The following is a 15273-nucleotide window of genomic DNA, read 5'->3' as shown; positions in this document are numbered from 1 at the left end:
TAGTTGAGATATATTATATATTATAATTATATTTTGACAGTATCCGTTGTTTCTGATTGGCGCAAAAAAATCTTGCCTAGTGACGAATTCGCCCCCCCCCCCGCCGATTTATGGTCCTTACTTAAAGCTATTTATATTCGAAATTGCATGAAAATTGGAAAACAGGAATCTATAAGCTTATCCAGGCAAAAAGCTACCTACGTACCGAATTTTNATCTATAAGCTTATCCAGGCAAAAAGCTACCTACGTACCGGATTTTAAGCAAATCGGACCATAAATACGATTTCTTCCAATAGATCAGTCCCTGGTCCACTTCTCGGAAAAAATGGACCATATATCCTAATATATGCTAAAAATCTACTTACGTGCCGAATTTTAAGCAAATCGGAACATAAATTCGATTTTTTCGAATAGATCGGTCCCTGGACCACTTCCCGGAAAAAATGGGTCATATATGCTAATATATGCTAAAAAGCTACTTACGTACTAAAGTTTAAGCACATCGGACCATAATAAGATTTTTTCGAATAGACCGGTCCCTGGTCCACCTACCCGAAAAAAAGTAAAATTTGTTTAGCCTAAAACATGGNGGTTACCGAAAGCTATTTGTATACAAAATTTCATGAAAATCGGACCAGCCGTTCGAGAGATTACCTGTTACAAAAAAAAGGGACTTCTCTTTATATAATTAGTATAGATTATAATTATTATAATATATAATATATATATATAATTATTATACTATATATAATATATAATATACAATATATATATATATTAGTATAGAAGATATAGATGTATTATATCCATTCTACAAGCAATTATATGGGAGCGGTAATAAATTCTGCTTTTGAAAAATCATTCGGTCGAAAATTCTGGAAAAATTTTTAAAATTCTTTGCATTTACAATTTTCAAAATTCTGTAAACCAAATGGTGTAGAACTAAAATTCTGGAAAGTAATGGTGCATTTACATGGTATGAATCTGTTCATAAGCCGTATGAATTTTCTTATAAAAGGAGCACCAACTCTATGAAGAAATGAATGAAAGCGATATATGTTTATTTAACAATTTTGACTTATATACTTGGCAAGTATTTATTTGTAAACAACAAACAAACAAATTTTATTTTGTGCTAGCTTCGAAACTAGAAGCTTCGTTTTTTGTTACATGTGCTTTAAGCAGGACCTACTGCCAATAAAGCCTTGTGGATTGCTATTTTCCCATATTTGTAATGCTTCCATTTAAACATCTTTGTGGAAAAACAGTTTTTTTTGTTCAGAATTTCTTGTTTACGAAACGTTTGGCATAAGTTGAAATCATAGGGATGCCGTGTTCTTCCGTACCTCAGTGGATTTTATACTTGAAAAGGCACCAAAAGATGTATGTAATACTTCTACATATCGTCGTTTGAAGTACACCGCGCATCAAGAAAATGCAAAACCTCGTATGTGAGGTTGCCTAAATTTTATAGGAGAGTAAAACTTGTTCTAATTAAAAACGGTTCTCTCTTTTAAACTTAATTATCGCTCCTCCTTATGTCTAAGTGTCGATATTTTATTATAAGTGGCTGAGGGTTTGATGTCAGGTGCTTCCGGCACAAATTTCAGTTTCGAGGTTTTGCTGAGCCACGATAAGCGCTTTTGTACTTTAAGCGACGATATACATATTGGCGCTTACACATCTGTTAGTGTTTGGCCAGCTTCTCCTCCGATATGTGGCGTGCGTGATTTTGTCACTCAAAGTAATAGTGTGTTTGCATTGTTCAACTTTGCGTTCAACTCACCGCAGAGTTGAACGAAAAAAAAGTTGAATGGCTAAAAATATCAAAACATTCGCGATAAAAAGGTGTTTGTATTGTTCAACTTTGAATTCAACTTTTAGATGAACGGCGATTCAACTAATCGCTTTCAATAAAGTTGGTTGCCAGCAAAAAAAAAAACAATCAACTTTTTTTTCGTGCAACCCTGCGTTGAGTTGAACGCAAATGTTGAACGCAAAGTTTGAACAATGCAAACACTGCTTAAAGGACAGTTTTACGCCGACTGCGAACGGCAATTGTATTTTTGTGAGAAACTGTTTCCATGACAGAATACACTCGGAGGTTTACTATTACTAACAGAGGGGCAACCGCTATTAGAAAAAAAAACTTTTTTGTTTTTTTTATATTTTGATGTTGGTGGGAAACTGGGCTCGACCTCAAGCGCTTCGTAATGCTCTACCGCAGCCGCCACTGCTTTTACGTATATTGCTGGTATATTCAAAATACTATCCCGAACATCGGCGTGTATATATGTAATATAAAAAAGAATGAGAGGTACTATAAGAAAATGTACCCAAAATTCAGGAACAAGTGAAAAAATAATCATTGAAAATAGTTCACATGTATAAATTAAAAGATATACACCCTTATTCTGGAACCCGAATTTTCGTAATTCGTAGCTACCTTACGAAAAACGAAAATCGTCATGCTGCAACCCTTGCGGAAAAATGTGCAGCACTGCCAGGTATCAGTTGTTTTTCGAACTCAGCTGTATGAAGGAAAACAAAGTGGAAAGGAATTAAAAAAACAGTCATCATGTGCTTGTTTATAGTAAAATTGCTTGATTTTAAATATTTTGAGGAAAATTATGGATTCTGATGCATTTGCAGTTATAGCAGCGGAGTAAGAGCGCGCTATGGCAATGGACTCACAAAGCTGCCGGGCATAGTAACCATGGGCGCATCTATGTCAGCTTCTGGTGGAATTGTTGAACTACAAGCCAGAATTCCTCCTATGCCTACAGAACTGGTTTTCAATCCAGTAAATACAGTAACAGCTTTTTCCAAACCATTGAAAACATGCATTTTGTTAGGTCCACCACCTGTTGCGCTTGCTACTGCCTTCGGCCGCGCTTAGGGATTATAACTCTTACTAAGTAGAATTCTCCTTTCTGTGTTTCGGGAGAAGGGGGGCTTCCGCATGTCAAAGGTATACAATATTTCTTGTGCATATCACAGTATTTTTGCGCAGAACCCACATCGAAATTTTCAAAAAGGTGCGTAGTGCAAACCGAATTTATTAATAATTTGAAACATATTTTAAATAAAGGTTTAATCCTTGATTACACGTATGTTAAAGTTTTTGGATTCGGGTTATACGTTTGGACACAACAACCGAAAATCATTGTACAAATAATTAAACCGGACCCAAGTTTCTCGGTAAGGGGCAACAAAGATTATTTTTTGCTCGTTTATATAAAGCAGTGGATAAAAATATACGTATATGCGAAAGGCAAATTTATCTGTTTAAATAAGCACCAATATATACAAATATACACTAATTGTTTTAAAATCGCAAACATTTTCTTGGGATGTTTTTCTTTGATTTCGAATTGAAAATACATTACGATCATATTGTACCGAAATATATGCGGTATCCCTGCATTTTGTAAAAGCCAGAAAGAAGCATAAACTGTATGAAAAAATGAAAGGGAGAAGTATGCATGCCTTCAATAATTTTGATTTATATGTACATTAGACTGCATCACCAAAAAAAGTTGCGGTTTTTCCGTCGGGATTACAAAATGTATTATATTTTAAGACGTCCACTAAAATATTTCGGAAAAATATTAAGATTTAAGCGAGCTGGACCGATTTAAAATTACCTCCACAAATGAAGTTTTTTATGAATAAAAATAGTTTCTTAAAGAACTTTTTGAAAAAAGTCCCCTCAGATGACAGATTAGAATAAGCTTAAAAAATCTGCATAAAAATATTTAAAAATCTTTTCATCGGAATCGTAAGAATGAGATTTTTGATGCTGTTTTTTTACTTTTTTCAAAGATTGATTTACGAAAAACTTGAATAACTGGGCCAAAACTGTTCCGATTTAGACTTATGGGATCTCAGTAGAAAGGTATTTTCACACCGTTTTCATTTCTGGCCAAAAGAAACGTCATTCATGTCCCATCTTTTTTTTCGAATACCAAAACATCTTAATTCAACTTTGAATGAGGTTCGCTTCTCCTACCTTTCTCTTCCATCCTTTGAATAAGTTTATTAGCAAATAAATGAAAAGGGTGAGAAAATACCTTTCCAATGACACCTCTTAAGTCTAAATCGGAAGAATTTAGGTTCAGTTATTCAAGTTTTTCTTATACCAATCTTTGAAAAATGTTAAAAACAGCATCATCATTACGATTCCGTTAAAATTTTGTTCAATTTTTTTTAATATTTTAATGCAAATATTTAAACCTTTTTGTCATTTGAGGGGATTTTTTCAAAAAAAATCTTTAAGAAACTATTTTTATTCATAAAAAAATACATTTTTGGAGGTATTTTCAAATCGGTCCAGCTCACTTTAATCTTAATATTTTTCCGAAATATTTTGGTGGACGTCTTGAAATATAGTATATTTTATAATTCCAATGGAAAAATAGTACCGATTATTTTTTGTATGGGGAGTGATGCAGTCTAATGTACATATATTTGGCAAGTTTTTGTGTAAACAACAAAAAATACACATTTCCATTTCTTTGCCAGCTTGGAAGGTATAGGCTTATTTTTACTTAAATGTGATATAAAGCAGTGGCGGGCCTAGTTAGGGGGAATTGGGGAAATTCCCCCCAAGACTGTGTAACATGTATTTTCATAATATTCAACTGAATATCGTGAAATATCATTACAAGAATATATAATAGGTTTGTTCCACAAGCTACTTGTAGAAAAACTCGAGCAAAGTTCAAACTGTGAGCGTATATCAAAGTAACTCGAAAACTTACTTGCGGAGCGCGTATATGTAACTCGAAGTGACTTCGACAAGCTTGGGGAACAAACCTAATGAATGGATGCTTTTGAAAATTTTAATTCGAAGTATTATGTTATTTAAGTAGGCCTATCAGTTTTTCGACTTCACTAAATTTTCAAAATTTTTAAATTATGTACTTAATTTTCAATTTTTACATTTTTGTTATATTTTCGAATTTGTATTATTTTACACAGTTGAAAGTCACAGCAAGTTTGAATATTTTCACAGGTTCAGAAAACAACGAAAATTAATATTATTAAATTTCTTGAGATTTCTTATTTTTAGGATAATTTCCAAAATTTCAAAAACTATCTAAATCCTCTAGTCTACAAATTTTGGTAAAATGAGAATATTTTGAAATGTACAAAATTATTGAGATTTTAGAAATTTTCACCAATTGTCGAAAAATTCTTATGTTCATGGTACTTGTGTAAAAAAAACAGAAAATTCTTAGAATTCTAAAAGATATTAACATTTTTGAAAANTCTAGTCTACAAATTTTGGTAAAATGAGAATATTTTGAAATGTACAAAATTATTGAGATTTTAGAAATTTTCACCAATTGTCGAAAAATTCTTATGTTCATGGTACTTGTGTAAAAAAAACAGAAAATTCTTAGAATTCTAAAAGATATTAACATTTTTGAAAAATTCCAAAATTTTTCCACTTTTCGGAACTTTTCCAAAATTTTGTATTGATATAACAAAGTTTGATAATTTTAAATTTTTTGAAAATTTTGGAAACATCAACGTCTAAAAAATTTTTAATCCTCATGAATTACGAACATTTTTTAAACTTTCAAAAACGACGAAATATGAAAATATTTTTAACATTCGAAAACTTTAAATTTCGTTCGATCAATTGTGTACATTCGATACTTTTACTTAGAAAAAATTTGTTAGAATTCCTACAATTCTCAAAGTTTTTGAAAAATACAAAATTTCTAGAAATTTAGTTTTCATCATTATATTGAATTATTGTGATTTACTAAAATTTCTCAAATTTACAAAGTTTTGAAAGTTTAGAAAATTTTGGAATTCCACTCAAGTTATTTAAAATGGGGAGCTTCAAAAAATTCAAAACTATCAAAACTCTAAGAATTTTAAATTGCGGTAATTTTTAAATTTATATACATGATATATCTTGAAGGGATCAAAAGGGGAAAAACCTCCTTGGTATCTCTGCATCTGTTAAACTTTTTATGGGAAGATGTATGAAAATCCAACTTGCTATAATTTCATATGCTTAACAGTATCACAGTATGTTTACAGTATCTTCCCATAATTTTTCATATGAAAAAATGTATTATATGCATCCCACTCGATATCATTGAATTCCTCATTGGAACATGTAGTCCCTCTATTTTAGCGTATCAACAGTTCAAATGGCTTCATACCATGTAAATGCACCATAAAACTTTGGATTCAAAATTATTTTGTGCCAAATTCTGTATTTTTACAAGCTCAAAGAAGTTAATATACAATTAAATGTTTAGTAATTCTTTTTAGAAAACAAACATGACTTAAGTCTAGTAATTTTTCATTTTAATTTCATGTCTTTTAATTTTTCTATACGCTTTTATCTCTTGGTGTATTTTTTTGCCATTTTCAATTATCGTGAGTTGAGCTTTTGATAAAGTTTTACAATCCTGAATTTCGTTTCCCACCGATAACTTTTATCCGATGATGCCTCAACATTGTTTTGTGTTCTAGGGAATAGTCCGGGAGCAAGCGACAGTAAAAATGTGCCGATTTTATCGTCAAAGACAACATATCGGGGACTTAAATTTACTGCTGTAGATTAACAAATAACAACACTTACATCGCACCGTGGGACCTTTTGGTATCAGGAGGGTTCACATTGTGTTATAAAAAAATTAAAAATAACCTTACCTTATCGTCGTTGGCCTTTTGTGTGGTTATCAATTAACATTGGACGATGTCAAAAATTTATCACTTACACTTATTTAGCGGGACAATGTACCGCTTACAACCGCGCAAAAATGTCAAAGTTTTGGCGAAAATCGACCTATGACATCACACTTTAAATTTATCATGGATATAGAGTAACGCATTATACATGTAAAAATAATGTGTTTACATCGCATCCGTGGGACAAACCTATTGTAAGTGATCGGCAAAGTCGCCGCCGCACAGTGCTTCCCTTCTATATAAAATGTGGGCAAAAATAGAATTATGGACGGATTGAAATGAAAGTTCGCTTCTTAGTAAAATTGAGGACGTTAAATTCAAAAATGCAATCTTTTTTTTGGACAACTTTCATATTTTCACTGTAAATGCTGTTTGAAGTTACAATTTGGGTTCTTGTGGCATTTACATACTAGGTATGCACATATAGTTCGTTCTATTTTCAAAAGTGAGGTGTCAAATGACAGGGCTTGGCCTGCAGATGTGCAGTAATGTTTTATTTTTTTGTAAAGACTCGCCTTCTATTACAACTTTTATTAAAATTTTTTAATAAGTTAAATGAAATCGATATTATAATATGGGTATCCATTGAAATGGTTTTGAAAAAGCGTTACTTCTAAACGACACGTATTCACTTTAATTAAGGGGATAAGGTAACGGAAATAAAAGAATGTAATCAGAACAAATCACAGATCGACAATGTATGTATTTGCAATAAAATTACAAATACGATGTCGTAAACATTTGGTTTGAAACAGTTATTATTTGAGTTTAACTAAACAGGTGGCAACCCTCTTCAAATATTTATAAGCTGTAACCTTCTTAAACCTCTGAGTCCCATATGGTGATACCTATTTATTTCAATTACCTAATTCCCTTAATACAAATGGAATTCTTTTTTTTAATTAGGAGGCAACCCTGCTGTATGTAGTTAAGAAATAAACTCTTTTAACATTCGATTGATACCAATATTTTAAGAATTATAATTTGTAAAGCGAAACATGACTTTTTGTCATATTTCTGAACCAATTTGTAAAAATATAAATTAGAACTGTTTCTGAAACTAACATTAGGTATAATTTAATGCATTACGTTAATATAAACTATACATATGTTTATTGGCTTTACGGATTTCTGTAAAAATCGGAAAACCTATGGATAAAGAAAAGAAGTGTATAGCCAAAATTTTTCTTTACGAAATTCTGTACAAACAGTGTATGGAGAATTTCATTGGCTTTCGTTTGCCGTTTTTATATTAAGCTTTTTAAATTGGTTCGCAAGATATACGTGCTTAAAAGGAACCAATTTCTGCTTAAAGCTGAATAACGGTGAATTACAAATATCTCGAAAATGTATCCATAGACAAAAAAATTAACCCGAATTTCGGAATCACCGAGCAATTCTACATAGAAATTGGAAGTGGCGTCTGGAGACCAAAAACCAAATTAAAATTTGTGATCCAGTGTTATGTTTACTTGTTTGATTGTTTATAATTGCTTGAATATTTCTAATTATATGATTATTTTTAATTATTTTTCCAAACAGATAAAGCTGTCTTTGGCAGGCAAATTTTTATAAGTTAGTATTCATTAACTGAAACCAAATTCACTGTACGAATAAATACTTGTACTGTAGTTTATAAGTAAGTAATGATTTCTTACAGACATTGTCAGGCGTGTTTTATATTTTGTATTTTTGTATTTTAAATACCTAGCATCTCTGTCTACACTTTTAGTGCACTCATCGAACAGGCCTATTAAGTTAGTTTATAACTAATAGCTTTCGCTGAAGAATACCTACAGTTCTGAAGGAATGATTTCTTACAGACATTGCCAGGCGTGTTTTATATTTTGTATTTGTATTTTAAATACTTAACATCTCTGTCTATACTTTTAGTGCACTCATTGAACAGGCCTATTAAGTTAGTTTATAACTAATAGCTTTTGCTGAAGAATACTCGCAGTTCAGAAGCATTGTTATACTTACTTCTATTACAACACAGCTTATGGACTGATTCCAAAAATATGTCCTCTCTTTAGATGCTCTCCATAGGAACAAAGTTTTTATATAGTAACTTTTTAGGTTACTCATGTTCTGGTGCCTATCTCGAAATTTTTTCATAATCCTTAATGCATTCTTTAAGCTTTTCTTATCCTTTATAATATCATGCTCAAGAGAGTCATAGGATGCTCGAAAAGAAATTTCTCTTGGTGTGTTCTTCAGCGGCTTCGGAATGGCATCCCAATCGCCCGTAATTGTGTTTAATAAAGCTTGTGAGGAGCTCAAAACAATTGCTGGAACGAAATCTACTGAATATTTATATGGATTATTCATAAATATCGTATGCGCTGGACCTTGCTTTCTATATGTTATAGCTGAAGCGACATTTTCATATATAACTTGTTTATTTAGATCGCTTAAGGCTTTTGTAAAGCGGCTTTCCAACCAACTTTGCAGAAGTCGAACCGAAAGAAAGTTTTTCTCAGTAACCCATTTTTTTAATTGTTTATAGCTTTCGGCATGTTGTTTTTGGTTTGCAATTGTGTGAAATACGTTTGTAAAATCAAGTATGACATTTCCGGGTACCCTTTGGTCCCTCAGTAAAATTATGCGCTTATATTCCGGCAACTTGAGACGGAAGACTAGGTCGTATTCATCAGGATATTTTACTTTCAGATTGTCGCCATAACTCCCTGGAAATGTAAAAAAAAAATAGAAAGAAAGCTAATCAAATTTTCATTTTTCGAAAGAACATCTTGTAACGTAGCTTTGCCTACGCCACAATAACATATTCAACATCACCCTAGCATACGTCTTACAACTGCACATAGGTACCAATATATGAACATACATACATACATACTGGTAGGCGTACACACAAACTAACATACCAACAAGACTAAAAGCACCCCTATGTACATACATACAGGCGTACATACGCATACGCGAAGCTGGCATGGTAAGCACATGCAGATTTCACAAACAGCAACTTGGATACTCATGCGCACCAACAGATGGAAGAAGTTCACTGCGCAAAAGCCATAACACAAAATAAGCCCATTCACTTCTCAAACGGTTCATACAAAACCAGAGCTAAAGCTGCCAGCATGAACTCAACCAGCATCAGTTGTCCGTAGGTAAGCACGGAGCGCAGCCTGGGCTTCGCGCCTATTTGGGGCGCTCTTGGCTTTCCTCCTCGGAGGAAGACTGATTGGTTGAGGGGGGCTGCAAGGGGGAGAATACCCCTCAGGCAACACCCCAAAACCATTATGGGCTAGTCCCATTTTTGGTTACGGTCTCAAGCAGACAGGGGGCGAGATCCGTTTGGGCTTGCCCAATTCCGAACACCCCTGCCTGCTTGCGATACCGCGCGGCTAGCGGGCGCTGAAGGGGAGGGAACCACCTCCCTGCAGCGCCTAGCAGCCGCGAATACATACGGGGGGACTGGGCAACCTTTCGATGCCCTGGGGGACCGTACTAATCATCAGTTGTCCGTAGGTATCAACAAATCTGGACCGCCAGTACCGCTACCGCCCTGAGGCTGCCGCTATAATCATCGCCAACGTTAGGGCCCGTACCGCCGCTCTAATCACCGGGGGCCGCTACTATTACGGCCGCCCTAAGGCCGACAATTCTATCGAGGACCGCCCGCTATTCACTGCCATCCAGGGCCGCCGCTATAATCATCGTCAACGTTAGGGCCCGTACCGCCGCTCTAATCATCGGGGGCCGCTACTATTGCTGCCGCCCTAAGGCCGACAGTGCTATCGAGGACCGCCCGCTATGCACTGCCATCCAGGGCCGCCGCTATAATCATCGTCAACGTTAGGGCCCGTACCGCCGCTCTAATCACCGGGGGCCGCTACTATTACGGCCGCCCTAAGGCCGACAATGCTATCGAGGACCGCCCGCTATGCACTGCCATCCAGGGCCGCCGCGATAATCATCGTCACTGTTAGGGCCCGTACCGCCGCTCTAATCACCGGGGGCCGCTACTATTACGGCCGCCCTAAGGCCGACAATTCTATCGAGGACCGCCCGCTATTCACTGTCATCCAGGGCCGCCGCGATAATCATCGTCACTGTTAGGGCCCGTACCGCTGCTCTCATCACCGGGGCCGCTATTACCACTGCCGCCCCAAGGCCGAAGCTACAACCGTGGGCCGCCCGCCATCATCACCGAGGACCGCGAACGCTAACTATCGCCAACCAGGGCCGCTGTCACCATTGCCACCATCAGGGCCCGCTGCTACTGTCTTCATTACTGGGGCCGCCGCCATTATCGTCGCCCCAGGCCGACCACTACTGCCCGTCACGAGTACGGTAATCGCCACTACCATCATCGCCCAGTACCGCTGTCACCGTCGTAATTAAAAGGGGCCGCATTTACCCTTCGCCACAATCGGGGCTGCATACAACACCACTGCGGGAGGTCGCTGCCGCCCTCATCATTATATGGGCCACTGCCAACGTCACCGCTGAGGCCGCCACCACCACTGCAAGGGAACTGCAGGCTGCCGTCGCCGTCACAACCACCGCGACTGCTCTCATTGCCACGCTCTTCGCTACGACTGACACGTACCACTGCTAATCTCGCTGTCACTAGTAACACTCCCGTCACCGTACAATTACCCGCCGGATAATCTCCGACACCGACTGCCGACTCTCGCTCTTTACCTTCCGCTCTCCCCTGCACGACAAGTTGCCGGCCTTCTAGATAGCCGCGTGTGTGTGTGGGTGTGTTCGACTTAATACACAAATCATTGTGTTTTATTTGGTGGGGGTTAGTGGGACCTTCGCTGGACTCTGGAGCGGCTGAGCATACCTCAGCCTTCGACAAAACCCACCTCATAAATGGCGCCCGAGCAGGGACCCAGCTCTGCAGGCGCATGTGCAAAAACCTCAACAAGCACCAACACTGCGGAAGCGGGTTCATCGAACACACCACGACAAGTAAATGACACACGGATGAGCGAAAATGATACCACCACACTAAACACTGACTCTCTTGGCTGGATATATCTATTGAAGAAAGAGAGATTGGTGGAAGAATGCAAGAGGCATCATATACCCGTTGAGGGGAGCACCGTCGCCGATCTGCGCAGCACTCTCAGTAATTTCGTCAGGGCAAAGAGAAACCGCAAATCAACCGAAAACCTGCTCAGAGAACTGGAGATGGAGATCGCTGCCGATGAAGCTAGCATGGTGAAATCACCACACGAACTAACTCCGGCAATTAAGCTTGGTGGCTCTCTCTTGCACGCCGAGGGGGCAAAGCCAACCGCCCAGAAACGAGACCATATGAGCAGCGCCGAGGTAGTGAGCACCGTCCGCCGTTGGGATGTTCACTACTCCGGTGGCGACACTCTGCACGACTTCTTGGAGAGGATTGAGGAGCTGGCGGAATGCTACCAAATCACGCCAGACCAACTCCTCCCAACCTTATCCGAAATACTCCGCGGCAGAGCACTACAATGGTTCCGCGTCCGAAGGCCACACATAACCACCTGGGCTATATTCCGCACCGAAGTTGAGCGATTCTTCCTTCCCCGTCGACACGTCAGTCAGCTGGAAGACGCTATTCGCCAGCGGAGACAGCAGAGCCGAGAGAAGGCCAAGGATTACATCCTAGCCCTCCAAACGCTGATCCGACAGCACCCAACGATGTGCAGCGACGACCACTTGGAGCGCATCTACGAAGGCTTGCGAGTGGAGTACCGATTATTCATAAAACGGGGCGAGTTCCATACTATCGAAGAATTAATGGAACTCACCGACGAATATGAGCTGCTCAAAAGCGAGGAGGCCAGGCAAACCAGGCAAGCAGCACACTGCCTATCCACTCCACTCGAACGATACGATGCGAAGAACACCTGCTGGAGGTGCAAAAAGCGCGGATACCGCCGATTCAAGTGCAGAGGTCCGAGGCGACTATTCTGCTCACGATGCGGACGAGATGGAACCCTCTCCAGGAGTTGCCCGTGTCACGAGGAGAGGACAGCCATCTTCCAGTCACCCACCGATCAACCAACCACGTCTCAACCAGGCTGGCAAGGCCCCGATGGCCGCTTCTATGCAAACGTCCTGGTCGAAGGCATGAACATCCGAGCCCTAATCGACACTGGAGCCACCTTAACATACATCAACGAATATCTACGCAAGCAATTGGAACAGCGCAACATTCAGCCACATCCTAACAAACGAAACGTGCAGCTAGCCGACCAAACGTGCGTCGCAAGCACCCATTCCTATCCTGTCCAAATTAAATACAACGGGCGAGCAACAGACACACTGGTGGCCGTCATCCCCAATCTGGCTGAAAACATGATATTGGGAATGGATTTCCTGGCAAAGCGTGGCATCGTCGTGTCACTAGACAACCAGCCACTAGCTCCCGCCCCACCGCCAAGACTCGATACTACACACGCGCTATGCAGCCTAATTGAAAGGGCACACTTGAACGAGGAACAAAATAAAACACTAGCCGATTTTTTGGAAACTCACAGAGAGCGATTCTCCAAAATCACCGGGCCCAGCACCGCCGCCGAGCACGAGATCACACTCCGGCATCATCGCCCACTAAAACAACGCTATTACCCACGCAACCCTGCCATGCAGCAGGTGATAAACGCCGAAGTGGACGAACTCCTCGCGGGGGAAAGGATCGAACCATCCAAAAGCGCATACAGCTCCCCCATCGTCTTAGTTCGGAAAAAGCAAGGAAGTTGACGCATGTGTATCGATTACCGCCAGCTCAATGCCGCCAGCGAACCAGTCGCATACCCGTTACCTCAGATTGGAGCAATCTTGGACCAGTTGAAGGAGGCAAAATATATCTCCACGATCGACATCAAAAATGGGTATTGGCAGATACCTTTAGCCAAGCACTCGCGACCATACACCGCCTTCACCGTACCCGGTCGAGGACTTTTCCAATGGAAAGTGATGCCCTTCGGACTACACTCCGCGCCCGCAACGTTTCAACGCGCTCTCGACTCCATTCTCGGACCCGACCTGCAACCTAAAGTATTCGCGTACCTGGATGACATTATCATACTAGGCGATACCTTTTCCGAACACCTGTCGTACCTCCGCGAAGTCTTCGAAAGGCTCCAGAAACATCAAATGCAAATTAATTTCGAAAAATGCAGCTTTGTGCAGCAGAAATTGCACTACTTAGGCCACGTCATCAGCTCCGAAGAAATTCAAACTGACCCCAGCAAAGTCGCCGCAGTACGCGAGATGCCCGCACCACAAAATATCCGAGAACTCCGACGTTTCCTCGGACTCGCCTCGTGGTATCGTCGCTTCGTCGCCGACTTCTCAACGCTCGCCGCTCCCCTCAACCAATTGCTCAAAAAGGGTCAAAGCTGGATGTGGAGCGAGCCGCAAGAACGCGCGTTCGAGGCACTAAAGGACAAACTCACCAGCGCACCAATACTTTGCTGCCCTGACTTCACCCGACCTTTCTTTTTACAAACAGACGCTAGCGGCGAAGGGCTGGGCGTAGTACTATTCCAACGTCACTCGGAACAAGAACGGGTCATAGCATATGCCAGCCGAAGCCTGTCCAACCTGGAAGAACGCTACCCAGCTACCGAACAGGAGTGCCTCGCCGTCCTCTGGGGCATCCGTAAAATGAGGCCATACCTAGAAGGTTATCAATTCACCGTCATCACCGACCACCACTCTCTGAAATGGCTTCACTCCCTACAAAACCCTTCCGGGCGACTGGCTAGATGGGCACTCGAACTTCAGCAATTTAACTTTACCATCGAATACCGCAAGGGGGCACTAAATGTAGTCGCCGACGCACTATCTAGATGCCCATTATCAACACCGGATCCGGAGGAAAACACACTATTTGCCGTCAACAGAGGCAACAACGACTGGTACGATCGGAAAGCTACAACCGTGGGCCGCCCGCCATCATCACCGAGGACCGCGAACGCTAACCATTGCCACCATCAGGGCCCGCTGCTACTGTCTTCATTACTGGGGCGGCCGCCATTATNGCCGTCAACAGAGGCAACAACGACTGGTACGATCGGAAAGCTACAACCGTGGGCCGCCCGCCATCATCACCGAGGACCGCGAACGCTAACCATTGCCACCATCAGGGCCCGCTGCTACTGTCTTCATTACTGGGGCGGCCGCCATTATCGTCGCCCCAGGCCGACCACTACTACCCGTCACGAGTACGGTAATCGCCACTACCATCATCGCCCAGTACCGCTGTCACCGTCGTAATCAAAAAGGGGCCGCATTTACCCTTCGCCACAATCGGGGCTGCATACAACACCACTGCGGGAGGTCGCTGAAGCACTCATCATTATATGGGCCACTGCCAACATCACCGCTGAGGCCGCCACCACTGCAAGGGAACTGCAGGCTGCCGTCGCCGTCACAACCACCGCGACTGCTCTCATTGCCACGCTCTTCGCTACGACTGACACGTACCACTGCTAATCTCGCTGCAACTTGTCGTGCAGGGGAGAGCGGAAGGTAAAGAGCGAGAGTCGGCAGTCGGTGTCGGAGATTATCCGGCGGGTAAT

The 15273-nt window shown here is 40.7% G+C and overlaps 1 protein-coding gene across 1 annotated transcript in view; it reads right to left on the bottom strand.

Moving 5' to 3' along the window:
- LOC108374215 (uncharacterized) overlaps positions 1–15273 on the bottom strand; it is a 145982-nt gene that overhangs the window by 65113 nt on the left and 65596 nt on the right. Inside the window, exon 2 of the mRNA XM_017630196.1 lies at positions 8705–9411. Coding sequence (XP_017485685.1) covers positions 8705–9411 — 707 coding nt within the window. The remainder of the gene's footprint in view (positions 1–8704; positions 9412–15273) is intronic.

The sequence above is a fragment of the Rhagoletis zephyria genome, unplaced genomic scaffold, assembly GCF_001687245.7.
Source record: "Rhagoletis zephyria isolate East Lansing unplaced genomic scaffold, Rhagoletis_zephyria_1.1 Rzeph_scaffold_00086, whole genome shotgun sequence".
Classification (NCBI taxonomy): Eukaryota; Metazoa; Arthropoda; class Insecta; order Diptera; family Tephritidae; genus Rhagoletis; species Rhagoletis zephyria.
Note: the sequence above shows the minus strand (reverse complement) of the source record. Positions and strands in the feature narration are given on the sequence as shown.